Source organism: Spinacia oleracea, chromosome 2 (genome assembly GCF_020520425.1).
Source record: "Spinacia oleracea cultivar Varoflay chromosome 2, BTI_SOV_V1, whole genome shotgun sequence".
Taxonomy (NCBI): domain Eukaryota; kingdom Viridiplantae; phylum Streptophyta; class Magnoliopsida; order Caryophyllales; family Amaranthaceae; genus Spinacia; species Spinacia oleracea.
The window spans coordinates 100,205,682-100,226,473 of NC_079488.1; the positions used below are offsets into that span (position 1 = coordinate 100,205,682).

At 36.5% G+C, this 20,792-nt stretch overlaps 1 protein-coding gene across 1 annotated transcript; it reads left to right on the forward strand.

Moving 5' to 3' along the window:
- Positions 1-949: 949 nt before the first annotated feature.
- Positions 950-4,434, forward strand: LOC110800340 (uncharacterized). Its single transcript, XM_056836251.1, has 2 exons — positions 950-1,531; positions 1,639-4,434. Exons 1-2 carry the CDS (start codon positions 950-952, stop codon positions 4,432-4,434), a joined length of 3,378 nt encoding a protein of 1,125 aa, XP_056692229.1.
- Positions 4,435-20,792: the final 16,358 nt, after the last annotated feature.

A 20,792-nucleotide genomic window follows, 5' to 3' on the forward strand; every position in this document is an offset into this window, starting at 1 on the left:
AACGAAGGAAGTTAAAGCTGAAAAAATTAGAGCTTAAAGGTGGCTTTAACAGGTGGGTTCAGCAACGTGGGAGGACTCTTTTGAAGTCAAAATGTGTTTCTGATGCTACCTTGGCTAGGGATTTGGATGTTTCTGTCCAGCAGGAGTTACTGAAGACCCATGGAAGTTCAGATGGTCGAGGTAAACAGAAGAGAGGGAAGAAGCAGGTGCACCCTTTATGTGGTAAAAAGTTCAAGAAAGATCCTGGTGCTATACACTTGCATAGTCCAATGATAGATGCTGTGGTAATGGTGTCCTCAGATCAGTCATATTCTGTCAATAAAGCGGAGGCATCGCCTTCTACAACTTCATGAAGGCTATAAGTTGGAATTGTAGGGGATTAAATAGTGTGGACTCTACTAAGTTACCGTATGTCCTTTGGCTTATGCGTGTTCATTCCCCTACACTTTTGTTTTTGTCTGAGACTAAAATGTCAGTGTCTCTAGCTGCAAATATGTTTAGTTTTAGTAATCCTACCTTTTGTACTGGTGTCAATGCTATAGGGGCTAGTGGAGGCTTACTTGTACTGGGATGGGCTAATCTTGATGTAAGCTGTGTTTTAAGTTCCCCAAATTTTGTACTATGTAAGATAATGGAAAATAGTATAAATATTTCTTACATCATGTTTATTTATGGTGCTCCTCTTATTGATGATAGGAATAGGGTTTGGGATCAAGTTTTAGATTTACTTATCTTATATCCAACCTGTTTAATTTTGGGAGATTTTAATCAAGTTGAGTGGTTTGAGGATAAGTTGGGAGGATCTCCATTCATTCGGGGTTGGGATGATTTTGTTCAATTCCGTTTACAAAGTCGTCTCCTTGAGGTTCCTTTCTCGTGACCTAGATTTACTTGGACTAATAAGCAGTTGGGAAATCGCTTAATTTTGGAGCGTTAAGATCGAGGTTACATGACTAATGATTGGTTCATGTCTTTTCCTGATAGCAAAATAACAAACCAACCTTTCATGGCCTCGGATCATGCGGCTGTTATCTTTGACAATAATGTTGTCGTTTTAAAGAAGTTCAGACCTTATCAAATTGATAATTGGTGTCTTCAATTTGCAGAAGTTTATCATTTGGTTAATGATGTTTGGAGGGATAATACTCAAGGATCTTCAATGTTTTTGCTGTCAAGAAGATTAGTTTCCCTTCGGTTAAAAATTAGGTCTTGCTGCCTTAGGAATAAGAAATTATGGGGTGTCAATTGGAAAGATATGAGTGATACACTTGCAACTGTGGGGGCAAAGGTGCAAACTCTAAATCAAGGGGAGGAATATATTGATAAAGTTGATGATGCCTTTTCACAAGCTTCGCTAAAAGTTCAATTTTGGAGACAAAGAATGAAAGAGCGATGGATGGCGGAAGGTGATTTTCCAACACAGTTGCTTTATTCAAGGGTCAAGGTTAGGCAAAAAAAGAATGAAATTTTATCACTTAAGGATCAGAGTGGTAATTGGGTTGAGGGACAACAACATGTTCAGGATATTGTGGTTGACTCCCTTAAACAAGGTTTCAAGTGTGATCTAGCCTACCTGCAAACGATGAGGTAGGATTAGTCTTGGGAGAATTGCATTTGCCTCATATTTCTTCTTCTCAGGTAGCTATGCTTAGCAGTCCTTTTTTGGACAATGATATTAGGACTTCGATGTTTGCAATGGGTGATTCTAAATCACCAGGTCCAGATGGGTTTACTGCAGGGTTTTTCAAAAAACATTGGGAAAAGGTAGGACCTTCAGTTTGTGATGCAGTTCGGAGTTTCTTAACAACAAGTTATCTTCTCAAGGAATGGAATCATTCTCTTTTGGTTATGATTCCGAAACGTGAAATGCCAGAAGAAACAGGTCATCTGAGACCAATAAGCCTTTGTAATACTGTATACAAATGTGCTTCGAAATGTCTGGTGGGGAGGATGAAAGTTGTGTTGCCAAGTTTAATTTCTCCAGCGCAACATGCTTTCATTTCTGGCAGATTTATGACAGATAATATTTTACTGAGCCATGAGCTTATTGAGAAAATCAACACCAGACGAAGAGGGAAAGGCTACCTTGGCGCACTTAAAATTGACATGAGTAAGGCCTATGATCAAGTTCATTGGGACTTCCTTCTCCAAGTTCTTAGAGCTTATGGTTTTCCTCAACATTGGATTCAATTAGTTCACCAGTGTATTTCAACGGTATCCTACAAAGTCCTAGTCAATGGGTCTATCTCTGATCAATTTAGACCGACCTGTGGTATTCGTCAGGGAGATCCCTTATCTCCTTATTTGTTCTTGTTCTGTATGGATGTCCTCTCTAGAATGCTTCAGTTGGGGAATGATTTAGGTTACTTTCAAGGTATTCGACTTATGAGAGGTGGCCCCCAGATGACACATCTTTTCTTTGCTGATGATGTACTTCTCTTTTTTACTGCTACCACTAATAGTTGCTCCCAGTTGGTGAAAGTTCTTAACAGGTTCTGCGGGATTTCAGGTCAGCAATTCAATTTACAAAAATTTCATGTTAAAATTAGTCCTAATACCCCTGTAGCTGACCAACAAGGTTTCAAAGATATTTTTAAGATGCAATTGGTTCAAAATTTTGGAATGCATCTTGGAGTCCCAGTTGATTTGGTAGGGAAGAAGCATACCAATTTTCAGTTCTTAGTTGACAAGGTTGCCGGTAAGATTTCAGCTTGGAATTCTTGTCATCTGTCTCAACCTCAAAAGTTGATCCTTATCAATTCTGTTCTTATTGCTATGGTTTCCCATGTTTTTAATTGTATGGAAGCTCCTCTTTCCATATCGACCAAGCTTGATTCCATTTTAACTCGGTTCTTTTGGGCTAGTAAGTCAATTAAAGGGATTCACTGGGTTAGTAAGAAAGTTCTTCAGCTTCCTAAAGGGCTAGGTGGCCTGGGCATTCGAAGTGCTTCATGCTTGAATAAGGCCTTACTTATGAAGCACGTATGGCGTTTAAGTAGTAATTCCCAATCTATGCTAGCTGCTACGGTTGACCGTAAATTCTTGAAACCTTTGCATACTGGGATACAAGCTTTGTTGGTCGGACGACGTCTCTCCTGGGTTATGCGGGCAATGGGAAGAGCTTTCAACAATGTTCTTAGAGGTTGCAGTTGGAAAATTGGTAATGGGAAGAAAGTTTCGGCAGGGGGTAACAAGTGGGTCCTGGGTGGAATTCCTATTTATAGCTCTCACGTTACATTACAACAAGCTAAGGATTGGAAAGTACATCATTTCATTCATCCTCTGGGTGCGGGTTGGAACCATGAGAGGATCCAGACAGCCTTTGAATTCCAAGATGCTCGTAAAATAGTTGGTCTTGAACTTCCAACTTCGGATACTGAAGATTTTCTTTATTGGGACTTTCATAAATCGGGTAAATTTACGGTTAAGACTGCCTACGCTATGCTAGCAGTTGAGGAATCTTCTGATATGATAAACGTGCCACAAAATAACATTTATAAGATGCTTTGGTCATCGGGTATCCATCCTAAGTGGAAATTATTCTTGTGGAAACTTCTTCATAATGGCTTGGCAACCAAGGTCAATCTGGGGCGAAAAGGTATCCAGGTCTCGATCTTCTGTGATGTTTGTGGGTGTGGCGAAGAAGACATACAACATCTCTTCCGGTTTTGTAACTTTGCGCAACAGGTTTGGAGGAGTGGATCCCTAGCTATCCACTCGGAATTCAATGAAACTATGTCCTTTTCGGAATGGTTTCTGTTTTATATCCGGCAATTTCAACGCCAGGATGGGAACCGCAGCCTGAGAATAGTGTACTTTATTAGTACACTTTGGGGCCTGTGGTTGATTAGGAATAACAGGGTATTTAGGGGAGAGATTTCGACAATTGCAATTGCTCAAGCGCTTATCAATAAGGGGATGGGTGAACATGATTTTCTTCGGAATCAAAAACACCCATATTTAGGGTTTCTACATCCTCCTGAGGATTCTTTAGGTTTTCCACCAGGTTTTTTCAGGGCTATCATCTCGGGTACGGAAGACCAGGGTGCTCCAGCTATAATATTGGTGGATGGTTCATGGCATAAGATTACTGGGAATGCTGGAATGGGTTGGGTTCTAGATGCTCAGCCAGGCACTTCTCATTCGGCTTTGCAATCAGAGGCTAAAGCTTGTCTTCTAGGTTTACGGTGGGCGTCTCAGTCTTTGATAAAAAGAGTTACAATTTTAACTGATTCACATCGGTTAGTTGAACTGTTGCGAGGGGATGCGATGTTAGATGTGCAAATCATGTGGACAGTTGCGGAAATCAAGAAAGTGGGGAAAACCTTTTCTTGGTGTTGTGTCAACAAGGTTGATCGTCAACAAGTGCAGCAGGCTCATGAGCTAGCAACTGCAGCGTCTACTTCTCTTTTGTGGTTTAATACTTTTGCGTAGTTTGTTTAGTTTGTTCTTTGAGCATATGTCAAAAAAAAAAAAAAAAAAATACTAAGCAGTTTAGTTTTTCTTGGGGGTTGTTGCTATCTCTTTTTAGGTATGAGGTATGGGTTTAGAATGGTCTAAACCCATACCATGTGTTTGTTTGTAAAATATAAGAGTTTCAAATCCATACTATGTGTTTTTTTGTAAAATATAAGAGTTTCAAACCCATACCTCAAACCCCCAAGGTATGGGGTTTAGAAACCTATGGGGAGGTGGGTATGGCTCATATATTTACTTCAGGTATCAAATAAAAGGAAAAAACTCATTCTTAAACTGAACCAAACACATGGTATTAAGAATCAAGTTCCAAACCCATACCACCTAGATATCATTCCTGATTCCAACCCCATACCAGTTTGCGAACCAAACCCCCCCTAAATTTTTAGTTTTACAGTTTTAAAAGCTAGTCCTATGATTTTAGCCTGAACAATGAACTTTAAATTACTACTTCGTATTATCTAATAATAATAATTTTGAAAATTAACAATAAGAAACTTAAAACAATTTATGTGGTTTTCATAATAGTTTTAGTTTTTGAAAACAGAAAGTGAAAACAAAAAAAGATAATAAATGGGTCCTTAGTTTCTCATGGATTGTTTTTGAAAGGGAAACTACGGAAATAAATTTGGCCAAGTATTTCCATAGTTAATTTTTTTCATTTCTTTACTTCTTTGAGGGGATACGTTGAGCGATTTCCTTCAATATTGTTTAAAGAACGTCAAATTTCCAAAATGCGCCACTTTTTAACTTAATTCCCACCATACCGTCCACGTCAGCATTAAAACCGTTTTTTTTTTTTTTAACGAAGCGGCACTAAACCGCTATTTCAGGTAGCGGTTGACTTAAGAGATAGCGGTTTATATGAGATAGCGGTTAATAAATGGTAAAAAAAAAATAAGCGTGTAAAGGTAGGGTTCAAACCCACGACCTTCTACTTATAAACAACACGCTCTATCCACTGCGCTACAGACGCTGATGTTGAAAAGTTAAATTTTGTAATGTTAATAATTAATATTAAGAAATGGTAAAAAAGAAATAAGCGCGTTAGGTAGGGGTCGAACCCACGACCTTCTTGTTAGAAACAAGACACTCTATCCACTGAGCTACAGACACAATTGATGTTACAAGAGGTTACTTCTAAGTTATATTTCTATTTAAACTGTAATTCATGTTAAAAATAATTTACAACTAAGCAAACCGCCATCTGAGATAGCGGTTTTGTTTTAAAGCAAACCGCTATCTCGATAGCGGTTTATAACATTGAACCGCCATCTCAGGTGGTGGTTTGCTTTAAAACGAAACCGCTATCTCATATGGCGGTTCAATGCTGAACCGGAAAAAAAAATTACTTCTCTTTCTCCCTTGCTTACGTGGACGGTATGGTGGGAAATAACTTAGAAAGTAACGTATTTAGGGAATTATTAGATCTTTATGCAATATTGAAGGAAATCGCTCGGATACGTTACTTCTACTTAGTTTCCCTTGTAAATTTTAATTCACCATAGTTAACTCTCCAAAAATATTGTCGTTTTGTTTAGGTTTGTCTAATGTGAAAGGAATGAGACATGAGTTAATGCTTAGAGCTATTTTCTTAGTTCAAACTAGATTCAACCGATACCTAATTCTTCCATAGTAGTTGGGCGCCATTTCAACATTGGGTTTTTCATTGAAGTTTCTTGATTTAAAAAAAAAAAAAAAAATGGTGGTATGTTTTGGTCCATTGCGATTTGCAAGGTTATGAGATTTGAGTACTCAAGTCCCACGACAGTGACATGAAGGGCTAATATGGGGTTTATTGTATGACAAATTGACAATTGGTTCTCAAATTTGGTTCTCCTACGACTAGCTTATGGATGGTTTTCATTGCGAGGTATCAGAGCATGTGGTTGCAATGCAAAAAAAGGTGCATGTTACCTTACATTGCATACTTATGGGGTTTGAGTTCCATATTGGAGTCATCGGACATTATACTATTCTTGCTATTTTACTCCACGCATAAAGTAAGTATTCAGGGTCACCAATCATTACACGATTAACACTTCTTAGATGCAATTTAAGCCGGAAAATGCAAGGTGCCAATGTATAAAATACCTTTTGTTTGTTTGATTTTGTATGTCTAATGTCGTGATTATGTCATAAATCCTCCAAATAATTAATACTTCATCTGTTTTTATTTTTATCTGCAATACTTTGATTTTTGTACTATTTAAATACTCTACTTTGACGGTCTTTAATAATTTATAAGCAAAATATTGTTGGCGAGGCGTTGTGGAAAATGTATATGTGTCACGTAGTATTCTCCTCACGCCACATCATGCATTCACCATGTATTATGTAATGGACAACCAAAAATCAATACAATGAGGTTCGAACACCAGACCTCTAGTTTGGATGATAATTCTCATTATTATCTTAACCAACCACCAATTGTGGTTTATCTCTTCACATTAATTTATAAATAAATGTTCACATGAAATCTAAAACAAATAATTTTTTATGTGACTTTTTAATTTCTATGGACTATTTTGTAAAGGAAAAAAATTAAAGTATTATGACAACCATGAAGAAACCTGATGTCATAAGTCTCATAAGAATCAACTATAGGATTGTCTTACATAGCTGCATATATATCTAATTTGGTGTTTATTAATTTGACGCCACTTAGTTCCACGAGAAAACAAATTATACAAATTGTAAGATGATATGATTGAAAACTTACTTGCCATGATAAATGACTTAGCGTGCCTGTGTAGTTGACGAACTTAATGGATATTTATCAAGTATTTTGGTCAAATATTGAGCTCAAGAAAAATCTAAAACTTTAGTTATTCAATGTAGCAACCAGGGCATCGCCCGAGCCACACACTAGTTGGTAATTATATATATTGATGATTGAATTAATGCACTGACATGTGTAAAAAGAGAAATGTTAAAAAGTTAAAGTGAGCGTATGAAGCATTATACAAAGTACTCCGTATTAATTAAAGCATCTCCAATTATAAGCTATAAGATAGTGCAGTTTGGTTCGCTACATTAGGTTTTAAGCTACACTACTTTAGTTACAAACATTCATGCCTGAAAAGAGAAATGTTGAAAGTCGAAGAAAACATAGGAAATATTTTATTAATTAGATCATTTTTAATGGTAAGTTACAAGATAATGCAGTTTGGTTTGCCACATTAGCTTTTAAGCTACATTACTTTCAGGCTTTATTTGGTTGGGAGGAATTGAAAGGAAAGAAAAGAAAATAAAGAAAAGGTAAAATAAGGTTTCCTGTATTTGGTACAAATAATTACTTCGTATATGGGAAGTGAAAGGAAAGGAAGGGAATTGGAAGGAAAGCTCCTTTATAAAATTTTCACTTTCCTTTCCTCCCAAAATTGGAGGCATTTGGAAGGAAAGAGAAAATTAAAAGCTGTCATTTATATTTTCTTTCTCTTCCCTTCATTGCTTTCCCTTAAACCAAACACAGAAAAATAAAATCTATTTTTCTTCCCTTCTTTTCCTTTCTTTTTTCTTCCTTTCCTTTTACTAATAATAAACCAAATAGGGCCTTAACCTACAAACTCTCAAAATAGTCGGCTAAACAACTTATACTCCCTCCGTATTTTTTTAAGAGATACACTTGGCCGGCCACGGGTATTAAGAAGAATAATTGAATGAAATAAAATAATAAAGCAAGTGGGGTTGGATAGAATTTTTTAATAATTAAATATGTGGGGACCATGTCATTTTGGTGGGTGGAGGGTGGGGTGGGTTTATGAAATTATTTGTTTAATAGGATGGTGGGTGATATGGTATATTAGATGTATTATTTAATTAGATGGTTGGGGTTGATAAGTTACTAAAAATGGCAAGTGTATCTCTTAAATAAATACGGCCGGAAAAGGCAAGTATATCCCTTAAATAAAACGGAGGGAGTAGGTTGCATAAATCTCACCTTTCAATGATTGAACGTTAAAATAGTCGGCTAAACAACTTATAGCTTGCATAAATCTCACCTTTCAATTATTGAACGTTAAATTATTTTTTAAAACTTGTAGCCTACTAGCCTTGTTGAGTTACACCTGCTAGCAAGTAGGTTAGTTATTTTGTTTCTGAGGTACGCCTCGCTTTTTAACGTAAACTACAAGTCAATCTATCACTCCAACTGTTAGAGTTGCTCTTGATCCATCAATTCCGTTGAATGTCTATGTTTGGATGTTTATTATAACCAATCAATTAGGATGGTATGATCAAAAGTACTACTCCCTCCGTTCCTAAATAAGTGTCACATTTAGGCTTGGGCACGGTAATTAATAAAATTGTAAAGTGTGTAAGAGTTAATGATTAAGAATGTTTTTTTTTTGAAAGGATAAAGTAGATAATTGTTTAATTGAATAAAGTACAAATAAAAGTGTATGTGGGGATTGAAAAGTGGAAAAGTGTAGAATGTGTAAGTAAAAGTAATTATGATTTATAGAAAAGTGGGGAAAATGTATGAAAAAGTGTGAAAAGTGTATGGAAAAGTGGGAAAAATACATGTTCAAAAATAGAAATGTGACACTTATAAGGGAACGCCAAAAATGGAAATGTGACACTTATTTAGGAACGGAGGGAGTATTACGATTATCTCCGTTTGTTTGTGTCTATCTTAAAAGTAGAGGTGATTATTTACGGGTATGGACGAATAGCGGGTCAGGTCTAAGCTTATTTTAAGTCCAATGGAAGAGTAGCAAAACCAAACCCTTTTTTACGGGCTTGATTTTTTGTCTGTACCCGCCTATTAAACTGGTCGGGCTTGCCCGTGGGCCAACGGCCTACACTATTTTAATTTTTTATTTAAATATCATTAATTAACTCCGTACTTTATTTTTGTGGTTAAATTTTTTGTTTTGCTTAAATTATCGCTAAAGTTTCGAGTTCCATCTTATAATTAAAATGGTGGATATTGTTATAAGAATGTAAGAAAAAATTAAGTTACTTGTCTTAAAAAAATAAGTTAATAATGAAAGTGAAAAGTTTTACCCACTAAAAAGTCAAGAATTCAATGTATTTTTATTACTGGAAAAATTATGAGTCGGAGGAAGTGGCAGGACATTATGGCAGGGCGGTCTCTTCAGATCATGCAGAAGCAAAAGCGTGTCTTCTGGGACTAACTTGGGTCTCAGAAAAGCAGATTGAGCGACTGCGAATTGATACTGATTCGTCTGCTTTGGTTTCTAATCTTCGCGCAACCAAGATGGTAGACATAACCATTATGGGAATCATTGCGGAAATCAAAGTTGTAGGCTCTACATTCCGGCAATGTATTATACTCAAAGTTCCAAGGGTAGAGGTGACAAAGGCCCATAATGTGGCGACAAGATGTAGGATTCTAGGTATTTCGTGTGTTTAAGTGTTTGAATAGTGCAGCTTTTGTCAAAAAAAAAAAAAAAAAAAAAAGTCAAGAATTCAATGTATTTCTATTACTGGAAAAATGAAAAGAAAAAATACAAGTATAAATGACTAACTAAAAAATTATAATTTTTTTTTTTTAATAAACGGGTTGAGCGGGTTGCCTGTGACAAATATTATTTCGCGCGTGTTCGCCCATTAACATTAACGGGTTGTGCTTAGCCCGCCTAATTATATATTTATTTTTTTTCCAAAATCATTGCCCAAGCCCGCTATTTAAACGGGTTGGATGGACACGGGCTCAGCAAGTCGTCCCCCCGTGATCAACTTTACTTAATGCATCTTTGGTGTAGCACGTTTCAAGTGTTGGAAATGGAATCAATTAACTAATTTCATTACCTATTATTTGGTATGAAAGGTGGATAATACACTCAATTTCCAAAGGCAAATCATTACCACCAATTTATTACTCATTCCGTTCCCTTTTGTTCTTCATGTTTCCCGAAATGACGTTCATTTTTGTTCTTCCTGTTTGGAATCTATATTATTTTTGAACCTGATATTTTACCCAAATACCCTTATTTATCTTTCTAATTGCCAAAAAATACTTAAGAATCTCTACATATTCTACCCTAAATTTCCCCACCATCCCTTATTTAATTCATTCATATTTCTCCATTCACCCCTCTTCATTTTTTTATTACTTTCTCTTACAACCAATCATACCAAGATTCCAATTATCCCCTCCCGATTCTAAACAGGAAGAACAAAAGGGAACGGAGGGAGTACCTCTCCTAACCCTGTGGTAATAAAGTTCTACGCTCTGTTAGGTTATGATACATATGACATTTACATAAATCATGCGGAAACAACCATTAACCCAGGAATCATATTATTTACACATAATCATATAGCATAATTAGATGCATACTCTTTGTTGCGTGCCCTCCCTAGCTGCGCCCGAACCGAACAAGAACAAGTCTTTTAGGACTCCAAATGTCGTCCCTCCGTAGATAGTCCACAGCACGTCCGGATCCGCCTTAAGATTGACCAACTAGAATCGCCCTTAAGGTACTAGAAAATTCGGCACTTTTATGAGCAAGATGTGTTTTAATTTTCTCTCAAAAAACTCACTTTTGAATACTTTGAAACTTCTGTATAAATTATGACCCCTAGGCCTTTATTTATAGAGTTATGGAAAAGGAATCGTAATCCTAGTAGGATACGAATTAATTGGAATTAGAATCCTACATGAATTCTATTTAATTAATTTATCCAATTAGGAATAGACATTTAATCATACACTGACTCTTGCAGATTCAGGAATCATGCATGAGCACAAACTCACACACACACGGCAGCCACAAGGACTGCCCATGCGTGCGAGCTGCAGCCCACGCAGCAAGGCCCACGCATCCGTGGCCTTGGCGCGCGCTGGGCTTGTGGCGTGCGTGCTTGCTGGGCGACGGCCTGGCTTCGTGCTGGGCCTTCGTCCGGCAGGCCTCGTCCGATGCTAATTCGTACGATACGCTTCCGATTAAATTTCCATTTCCGGAATCTATTTCCGATACGAACAATATTTAATATTTCCGATTCCGGAATTAATTTCCGTTTCGAACAAATATTTAATATTTCCGTTTCCGGAATTATTTTCCGATTCCGGCAATATTTCCGATTCTGACAATATTTCCGTTTCCGGCAATATTTCCGATTCTGGTAATATTTCCATTTCCAATAATATTTTCCGATACGTACCATGTTTCCGTTTCCGGCAACATCTACGACTTGGATAATATTCATATTTCCGATACGATCCATATTTCCGTTTCCGGCAATATCATCGTTTCCGGAGTATTCATTTCTTGCCTGTGACGATCTCAGCTCCCACTGAAACCAAGATCCGTCGGTTCCGAATATTCATAGATGGAGTATTTAATGCCATTAAATACTTGATCCGTTTACGTACTATTTGTGTGACCCTACGGGTTCAGTCAAGAGTAAGCTGTGGATTAATATCATTAATTCCACTTGAACTGAAGCGGCCTCTAGCTAGGCATTCAGCTCACTTGATCTCACTGAATTATTAACTTGTTAATTAATACTGAACCGCATTTATTAGACTTAACATAGAATGCATACTTGGACCAAGGGCATTATTTCCTTCAGTCTCCCACTTGTCCTTAGGGACAAGTGTGCATTTCCTAATTCCTTTGTCGCTCGATGCTTGCTCTTGAACATAAGGTAAGAGTTGTCATCCTTATTATGTCCAGAGGTGTTCCTCGGTTTCAGAGTTCAACTGATCAAATAAACAGATAATCATAGCCTATGATTCATCCGAGCACGGCCATGCATTTCACAGTTTCTAGCTCTCCGAGTGGCCTTGTACAACTTTTAAGCATCTCATCCCGATTTATGGGAGGACAATCCCAATCTTGCGATCTTGAGTTTAGACTTCGTTTGATAGGTGATTACCTGAGCGTTGCCTTTATAGCCTCCTTTTACGGTGCGACGGTTGGTCAACGTCAAAGCAACCAGTTCTCAAACAAGTAATCTCAAATCACTCAGGTATCGAGGATTTAGTGTCTAATAATTTAATGAAATTTACTTATGACAGACTTTCATCTCTTACAGTAAAGTTTCATAGGTCTTGTCCGATACTAGTCTTCCCAAAGTAAGTATCTATGCAAATGATTATGACATTGCCATGTCCACATAGTTCAAGAAACAGAACTACTAGTCATCTTGCATTCTAATCGTCTAACGTTTTCTATGCGTCCAATTTTATAGAAAACTCCGATTAGGGACCATTTTCAACCTTTGACATTCAAGTTCACTTGATAGACATTTCTTAGTCACAGGACTGGTCCTGACAGTCTATCTTGAATATATCGTCAAATTGAAGGGACTCATCATTTAATACTAAACCAAGATTAAATGGAATATGAAAATACATTTCATATATGATAAATGTTCAACCCCAATGTTTTATAAGCATGGGCCTCAAACCCATCTTCTAAAACAGTTCATGGAATTCAAAGCTATGCTTGATTTCCAGTGCTACAATGTGAGTGTTGCTTCTCACTTGTTGCATAGGTTTAGTTATCATGCTTTGCCAATCTTTAATATCCTTTTCATCGAATGTTCTTCGAGATATGATAATAAGATCTTTTCGAGTTTGTTTACTATGTGATCTAGTCTTTCTCACTTCGATGGTGGTTTTACTCATTTTGCAATGAAGAACCATCAAGTTAGCAGACGTTTTTCTTGCTTCAAGAGTGGTTCTACGCATTTTTCAATGAAGAATCATCAAGCCAGCAGATAGGTGATCTACCCAAGTTCAGTGAAGAACTTTAAACAACCCTGTTTTATTGCTTCTTAGGCAATAATTACTTTTACTTCAACTTTATAGGTTGCTAGTGATGCTTTGTTTGGAATTACTTATCCAAGCAGTTCACAGATATGTGGAATACTCTCAACTATATCTTAGAACATAGAAATCATTATTTTAATTTCCCACGCAACAACTCATGGTCTCCAACCCATGTTGCCATTTCGAAACACGATGCTCTTTAGCTCGTCCTTGTCAATGGTTAACTCCAAAAGGTCTTGCTTGATCCTTTGCCAGTGTTTATGCGTGTAGCACCAATATTTAGCATATCTTTATTTCCTTAAATCAAGAACTATTCCTATGTACCTTTTCAAGTACCATAAGTATTCTTGATCTCAATCTAGTTGATCTTCACTTAGATCAATAGAGATTGGTATATGTTTGTCATGCCTAAAGTCATACGATACGTTTTTGGCGATCCTCATATTATATCATACATGATAAATTCTTTTGCAGAATAATTCCCAATTGAATTCTATTCATGTAACTTTAGCTTATCTAGTTTCAGTAGATACTAAATTCAGCTAAATTCTTTGACATATAATATAGGTTAAGAATCTCATTTAGACTCTTTGATGTTTAACTTAGTAAATGCTTATACATAGTTCAAACATCCTTTACTTAGATTTATTCACATGGGTCGAATATCTCCAATTGAGACTTTCGTGTTTGATTTAGTAAATGCCATTACTTAATCTAAAACAATATTATAAGATCTTTGTAAATAGATCTTAATACCCAATATGTACTAAGTTTCGCCATGGTCCATTATTGATGAATAATTTCAAATCTAAGTCATTTAGCATTTGAATGTTATTTCACAATAGAGAGATATGTGTGTAATACACATAGGACCAATTAAGTTTTAAGTACTCCCACTAAACTTCTTATATATCTATAAGAATCATGTATATTTTATGAAACTAAAATACTTATTAGTTTCACTAAAATACATTTCTAATTCCCAATTGCTTGCTTAAATCTGGACTTAGATTTCATAAGCTAGCTTTCCTTTTCAAGCATTTATTTGGATCCACAAATCCTATGACATACCATGTACATAGTTTATTCCAACATTTGATTGAGGAATACGTTTTGTCATCCAATTGCTATATGTACCAATATGCAATCATTGCTTGAATTATAGACTTGAGCATTACGATTTTGCATGAGGTTTCAACACAATCCATGCCATGAATTTGCTTGTAACCTTTAGCAACTAATCTAGCCTTGTGTGTGAACACAATTCCATGTTTGATGGTTTTTATCCTTAAAACAAACTTGCAACCAATAGGTGTGAAACTATTCTTGCAAATCAACAAAATTTCAATTTTGTCATCAAAACATTGAGTATGTTTTATGGCCTCTAACCATTTAAAACATTTGAGTCTATATATGGCCTCTAACCATTTTAGGGAATCTAGGTTTCGTCATAGCTTTCTTACAAGTCATAAACTCATTAATCTACATGATAATAGTTTGACTGCAAGTTGTAGGTTTCTTCACTATCGAATAGAAGAATCTCATAGTTTCATTGACCAGAACTCTATGTTTCCTTACTATCTAATAGAAGAATCTCATAGTTTCAGTGACTTGAATTCTATGCCTACTTGGGTATAGAACATCAAACATTAGAATATCAATAGCCACTTAAAGTCCTTTGAATATTCTGTTCTCCTTGAAGCACTTGTAAAGTCTTCTAAGAGATGTCTATTCTTTAAAGCCACTTCTAAAGTCTTAAAGAATAAGTTCGGATTTTCTGAAGCACTTCGAAAAGCCTCCGGAATGTCCGTTTTATGTTTGTTGTTCGTCTCGAAGATTTTCGAGGTCTATTTTCTCCCACTTGTCATTTTGGAAACGAATCTCCAAAAGGACATTATTTCGAGCAAACAAACATTATGTTCTCAAAAATTTGTGGTAGAAACAATACCCTTGTGTCTCATTTGAATAAATCACAATGAAACATATATCTACACTTGGGCCTTAGTTTGTTGAATAACAAACACTAAGCTCCCACTGAGTTTAGGAACTCTTTAGATATATTATGAAAAGATATTCTGAAATTACTTTTCAATAGCTTTGACGAAATTGGTTTAGTTTGGTGGTAGTTGAGCATTTTGTTTTAGAAATTATAGGAAAAGTCTTTATGATCCGTCATTGATCGAATCAAGTACTAATTGACTTCGATTATTCCAACTAAGATATGCCATATCTTATGGACCTAGATTGTGAAATTACAACACACAATCATTGATGATCATATTTGGTCTCAAGTAATCATCAACATGATCTAACCTAGATCTTTATGATTTCTTGCCAAGTGGATTTTATACTTTTGAATCTTTGAACTAGCCAAACAGATTCAACTTATATCACATTTGAGTAAATAAACCTATACTCACTCAAATCCATGTGAAATAATAAAGTCATAAAACCTTTCTTTAGCTTTGAACTCTATTGTCTAGGCGTTCTAACAATAGTTCATATTCTTTGTTACTTTCAACAAGTAAGACTAGCTTGTCTTAAGTTGATCTAGAAATCAACCAACTTTCAAAAGTCCATCAAAATAGAGCTTTTGAATGTTAACTTGTTGATATGGTCTAAGCAACAATGCCAAAGATTAGTGGAACTCAAATCAAGAAGTTGATTTGAACCTAGTAAAGTTCTTTAAAGAGTTGTTTGTTTTAATCAAGCATATTGACTCAACCTGTAATTGACCATTTCATTCAAATAAACAAACAAACATTGTTTTTGTTTTTCTTGAATGTGAGTCTTTCTGTGTTTGAAGCAGAAATTTAGGTATGCTGATTATGGAACAAAATAGCCATTTAGTTCCAGCCTTGAAAGGACTTAAAACAAACTAGATGACCCTACAACTAATGTAGCATTGCCATGCTTCATTTCCCACTTGTAGGTCATTAGTGTATCCTAGCTTCCATTGTTTGAGTTATTACCGAAGTAAGAACCTCAAGCGGTATATGATACCAAGGAAGTTTGATTGCTAGGTCACTTCTCTTTAAACATAAACTTATAGGTAGAACCGGAATCGTAAATTCCTTTCATTTGTTCCTTTGTTTTCCTATTTCTTGTACCCTTTCTTATAGTCTTAAGAATTGAATTCTTTAGTGTTGACTTTTATACTTTGTTAGACATGTCCAATGTCACCAACAAGGTTCTTTACCATTTATGTTGAATATTTTGTTTCAACTAGATGATCTTACCAGAAGCTTCTAAAGTTCTCTAAGCATCGATCTATTCGAATGTCTAGGGACTAGACTCATTCGAGAATTAAATGGACAAAGATATTAGGTTGTTAACCATTGGTAAAGCTGAGCGTTTAAGCTCAATGCTTTATGATCTCAAAAACTACAGTGTATTTTGAATTCACAAGCACCAATTGGTTTGCCATTCGAATTTGATATTCGAAAACAACCATAAAAGTCGATATAAGAAACGTACATTTTAAATTGCTCACTTTCTCTCTTTTCCGTGAATCGTTCTTGGATTCACTACCAATCGAGGAAATTTACTGTTACCTTTCTAAAAGGATTTATTGCAGTGCAAGATATTTAATTATAAACAATAATTAAAACATACATTGAAGCATGCAAAGTCTAAACATTTATCATGAATAATAACTTGAAATTAAAGCAACCATGCAATTCAAACAAGTTATTAGCATTTTATTCGATTTTATTGTTCCGGCAGGTGTGAATAAAATGATTCCAAGATCCTAAAATCATTGAAGAACTAAGCACAGTTTGTCGACTTAATCCTAAAACATCTTAGGTAAGCAAAAGCCTTTTGCTAATAGTCTAGAAACTACTCTTGGTTGATAGGTACGTCTAAGAACTTGTTAGGTAAACCTATCGATTTTGCCACGACATAAAAGGACTCCTTACTTATATCGTTGAGTTTCACCAAAACTAACATGTACTCACAATTATTTGTGTACCTTGCCCCTTTAGGACCAATAAGTAACACCTCGCTGAGCGAAAACTATTACTAGATTGATGTAAAGGATATCCAAGCAAGTGTATATTTTGGCATGGCACCTTTTAACTCAATTTTTAAGTTTGGAACTTAAGGCTCTTACTATGTTGGTTAGATTTTAAGTGAACTAAAATCCTTAATCATGCAACATAATCAAGCTTTTGATCTCATGCATTTTAAGACATATTTAAAAGCAATAAATAACTTAAAACATGCATAAGATATTTGTGATCTAGTATGGCCCGACTTCATCTTGAAGCTTTGACTTCAAAGTCCGTCTTGAAAATCTCCGTGGGAGGCACCATTTTCTTCAAATAGGATAAGCTATAACTAATTACAACTATTTGATGGTTCGCAGACCATATTTGAATTGAAAAATAACTTTGGTACTTTAGACCAATTACATTCAAATTAATGGTACGCAGACCATATTTTCTATCCTATTTGGGCCATACTAGTCACTTCATAACCTGCAAAACAGTACATATACAATATATACCATTCACCCATTCATTATCATGAATGGCCCACATAGCTGGTTAGTAAAACACATTATGCATCACGTAAACATTTGCAGCAATTAATCAAGGTCACCAATAATCTACCAATTATTCAGTCCTTATTAATTCTAATCGAGTTGTTTTAACCTTAAGGATTTGTAGACCTAATCAAGAGTTTATGACTAAAAAGCGCTCCCACTCAAACCAATAAATTCATATGCTTTACTAATTTTAAACATAAAATTGTATTTCTAGTCTAACCGGAAACATACAAATTTAATTAAAATTTAAAGCTCATATAAATTTATAATTGAATCCAAAAATTTAATTTAATTTCAGTCGCATTTAAATTAATTCATCATTTTAATTTTAGTAAAATAATTAGAATAAATACCATTTATTATAATTATAATATTCAAAATTAAAATCCAAGAAATTAATTCAAATTATTAATTTTAAAATTAATTAAAATTACGTGAACTGAAATTTTCAAATTAAACATTCAAAACGATCTAATCGTAACGCAAACACCCTACGCGTTGCACGCCCATGGGCCGTACGCACACAGCCATTGCTGGCCATGTGCGCGCAGCCCATGCGCCCGTTGCATAGCCGCTGCTGTCCTATCGCAAGCCTCCGCACAGCGCCCCATCGCACGCGAGCTATCGCTCGCAGTGCGCGCGCGCGAGATCGCTCGCTGGGCGCGCTGGCTCGCTCGCTGTGCGCGCGAGCCATCGCTCGCTGGGGCGCGACATCGCTCGCTGGGCGAGCGACATCGCGCGCTGCGCGCGCGAGCCATCGCTCGCTGGGGCGCGACATCGCTCGCTGGGCGAGCGACATCGCGCGTTGCGCGCGCGAGCAGTGCTGGGCGCAGCGCTCGTGGCACGCGAGCTTGCGCTCGCTGCGCGCGAGCTTGCGCTCGCTGCGCGCGAGGCTGCGCGCTCTTGTGCGAGGCAGCGCGCGTTGTGGCGCAGCTCGCTTGCTGCCCACACGCGACTGCCTTGGCTCGCCCTTCGCCCATGCCTATTCGTTCATTGCTCGTGGCACACGACACAAGGCAGGGCTGCTGCCTTGTGCTCGTGCACTACGCCCTTGCTCATTGCATTCGTGCCGCACGGGCGACGAGCTCCCTTGCTCGTCGTCGCATGCCCGCATTATACAACACCCCTTAAGGGTAACACGAAGCGTCCATTGCTTCGTGCGTGCAAGTTATTTGAACGAATCGCATAAAAATTTAAAATTTATATTTAAAATTAATGACAAATTAATAAATATTATTAATTTCATAATTTTAGGGCGAAAAAATCGAAAATTTATTATCCAATTGATTTCCGATTGATATGGATTCAAGTCTAGGTCATAAAAATTTAAAATTTATCGTAAATTTACAATTTTTATGGTGGTTTTTAATCATAGGTTTCTAATTAAATTACAATTAATTATGAAAATCAAATTAATTCTAAATTATTCTAATTTTCAACAAATTAATCATAATTACAAATTAGATTGCATAATTAACAAGACTAGGCATTCAAACTTGTTAAACATATGCAGTAGGTCAATCAAAAATTCAAGATTTATCAACAGGAATCGCAAATATTTAATTTAACATCTTAAATTTACGAAATTTTGCATCCGAAAAACTAAAACCTTCGAAAAGTCATAGTTAGGCTTCGAATTTGAGAATTCTGGGTTCGGCAGAAAAATACTATTTTTGTCAAAATTTTAGAATGCCTTTTACATGCGGAATTGACACAAAAATCACTCAATTCGGATGAGTAATGAAGAAACTGCCGAAAAACTGCGTACATATAATTAAATAAACGCAATTTGCAATTAATTAACAATTACGAAAATTAATCACCCCTTTTAATTCTTGCAAATTTGTAATATTTAACCGTGTTCATGCAATTTAGATTATGAAAATAATAAGGGGCTCGTGATACCACTGTTAGGTTATGATACATATGACATTTACATAAATCATGCGGAAACAACCATTAACCCAGGAATCATATTATTTACACATAATCATATAGCATAATTAGATGCATACTCTTTGTTGCGTGCCCTCCCTAGCTGCGCCCGAACCGAACAAGAACAAGTCTTTTAGGACTCCAAATGTCGTCCCTCCGTAGATAGTCCACAGCACGTCCGGATCCGCCTTAAGATTGACCAACTAGAATCGCCCTTAAGGTACTAGAAAATTCGGCACTTTTATGAGCAAGATGTGTTTTAATTTTCTCTCAAAAAACTCACTTTTGAATACTTTGAAACTTCTGTATAAATTATGACCCCTAGGCCTTTATTTATAGAGTTATGGAAAAGGAATCGTAATCCTAGTAGGATACGAATTAATTGGAATTAGAATCCTACATGAATTCTATTTAATTAATTTATCCAATTAGGAATAGACATTTAATCATACACTGACTCTTGCAGATTCAGGAATCATGCATGAGCACAAACTCACACACACACGGCAGCCACAAGGACTGCCCATGCGTGCGAGCTGCAGCCCACGCAGCAAGGCCCACGCATCCGTGGCCTTGGCGCGCGCTGGGCTTGTGGCGTGCGTGCTTGCTGGGCGACGGCCTGGCTTCGTGCTGGGCCTTCGTCCGGCAGGCCTCGTCCGATGCTAATTCGTACGATACGCTTCCGATTAAATTTCCATTTCCGGAATCTATTTCCGATACGAACAATATTTAATATTTCCGATTCCGGAATTAATTTCCGTTTCGAACAAATATTTAATATTTCCGTTTCCGGAATTATTTTCCGATTCCGGCAATATTTCCGATTCTGACAATATTTCCGTTTCCGGCAATATTTCCGATTCTGGTAATATTTCCATTTCCAATAATATTTTCCGATACGTACCATGTTTCCGTTTCCGGCAACATCTACGACTTGGATAATATTCATATTTCCGATACGATCCATATTTCCGTTTCCGGCAATATCATCGTTTCCGGAGTATTCATTTCTTGCCTGTGACGATCTCAGCTCCCACTGAAACCAAGATCCGTCGGTTCCGAATATTCATAGATGGAGTA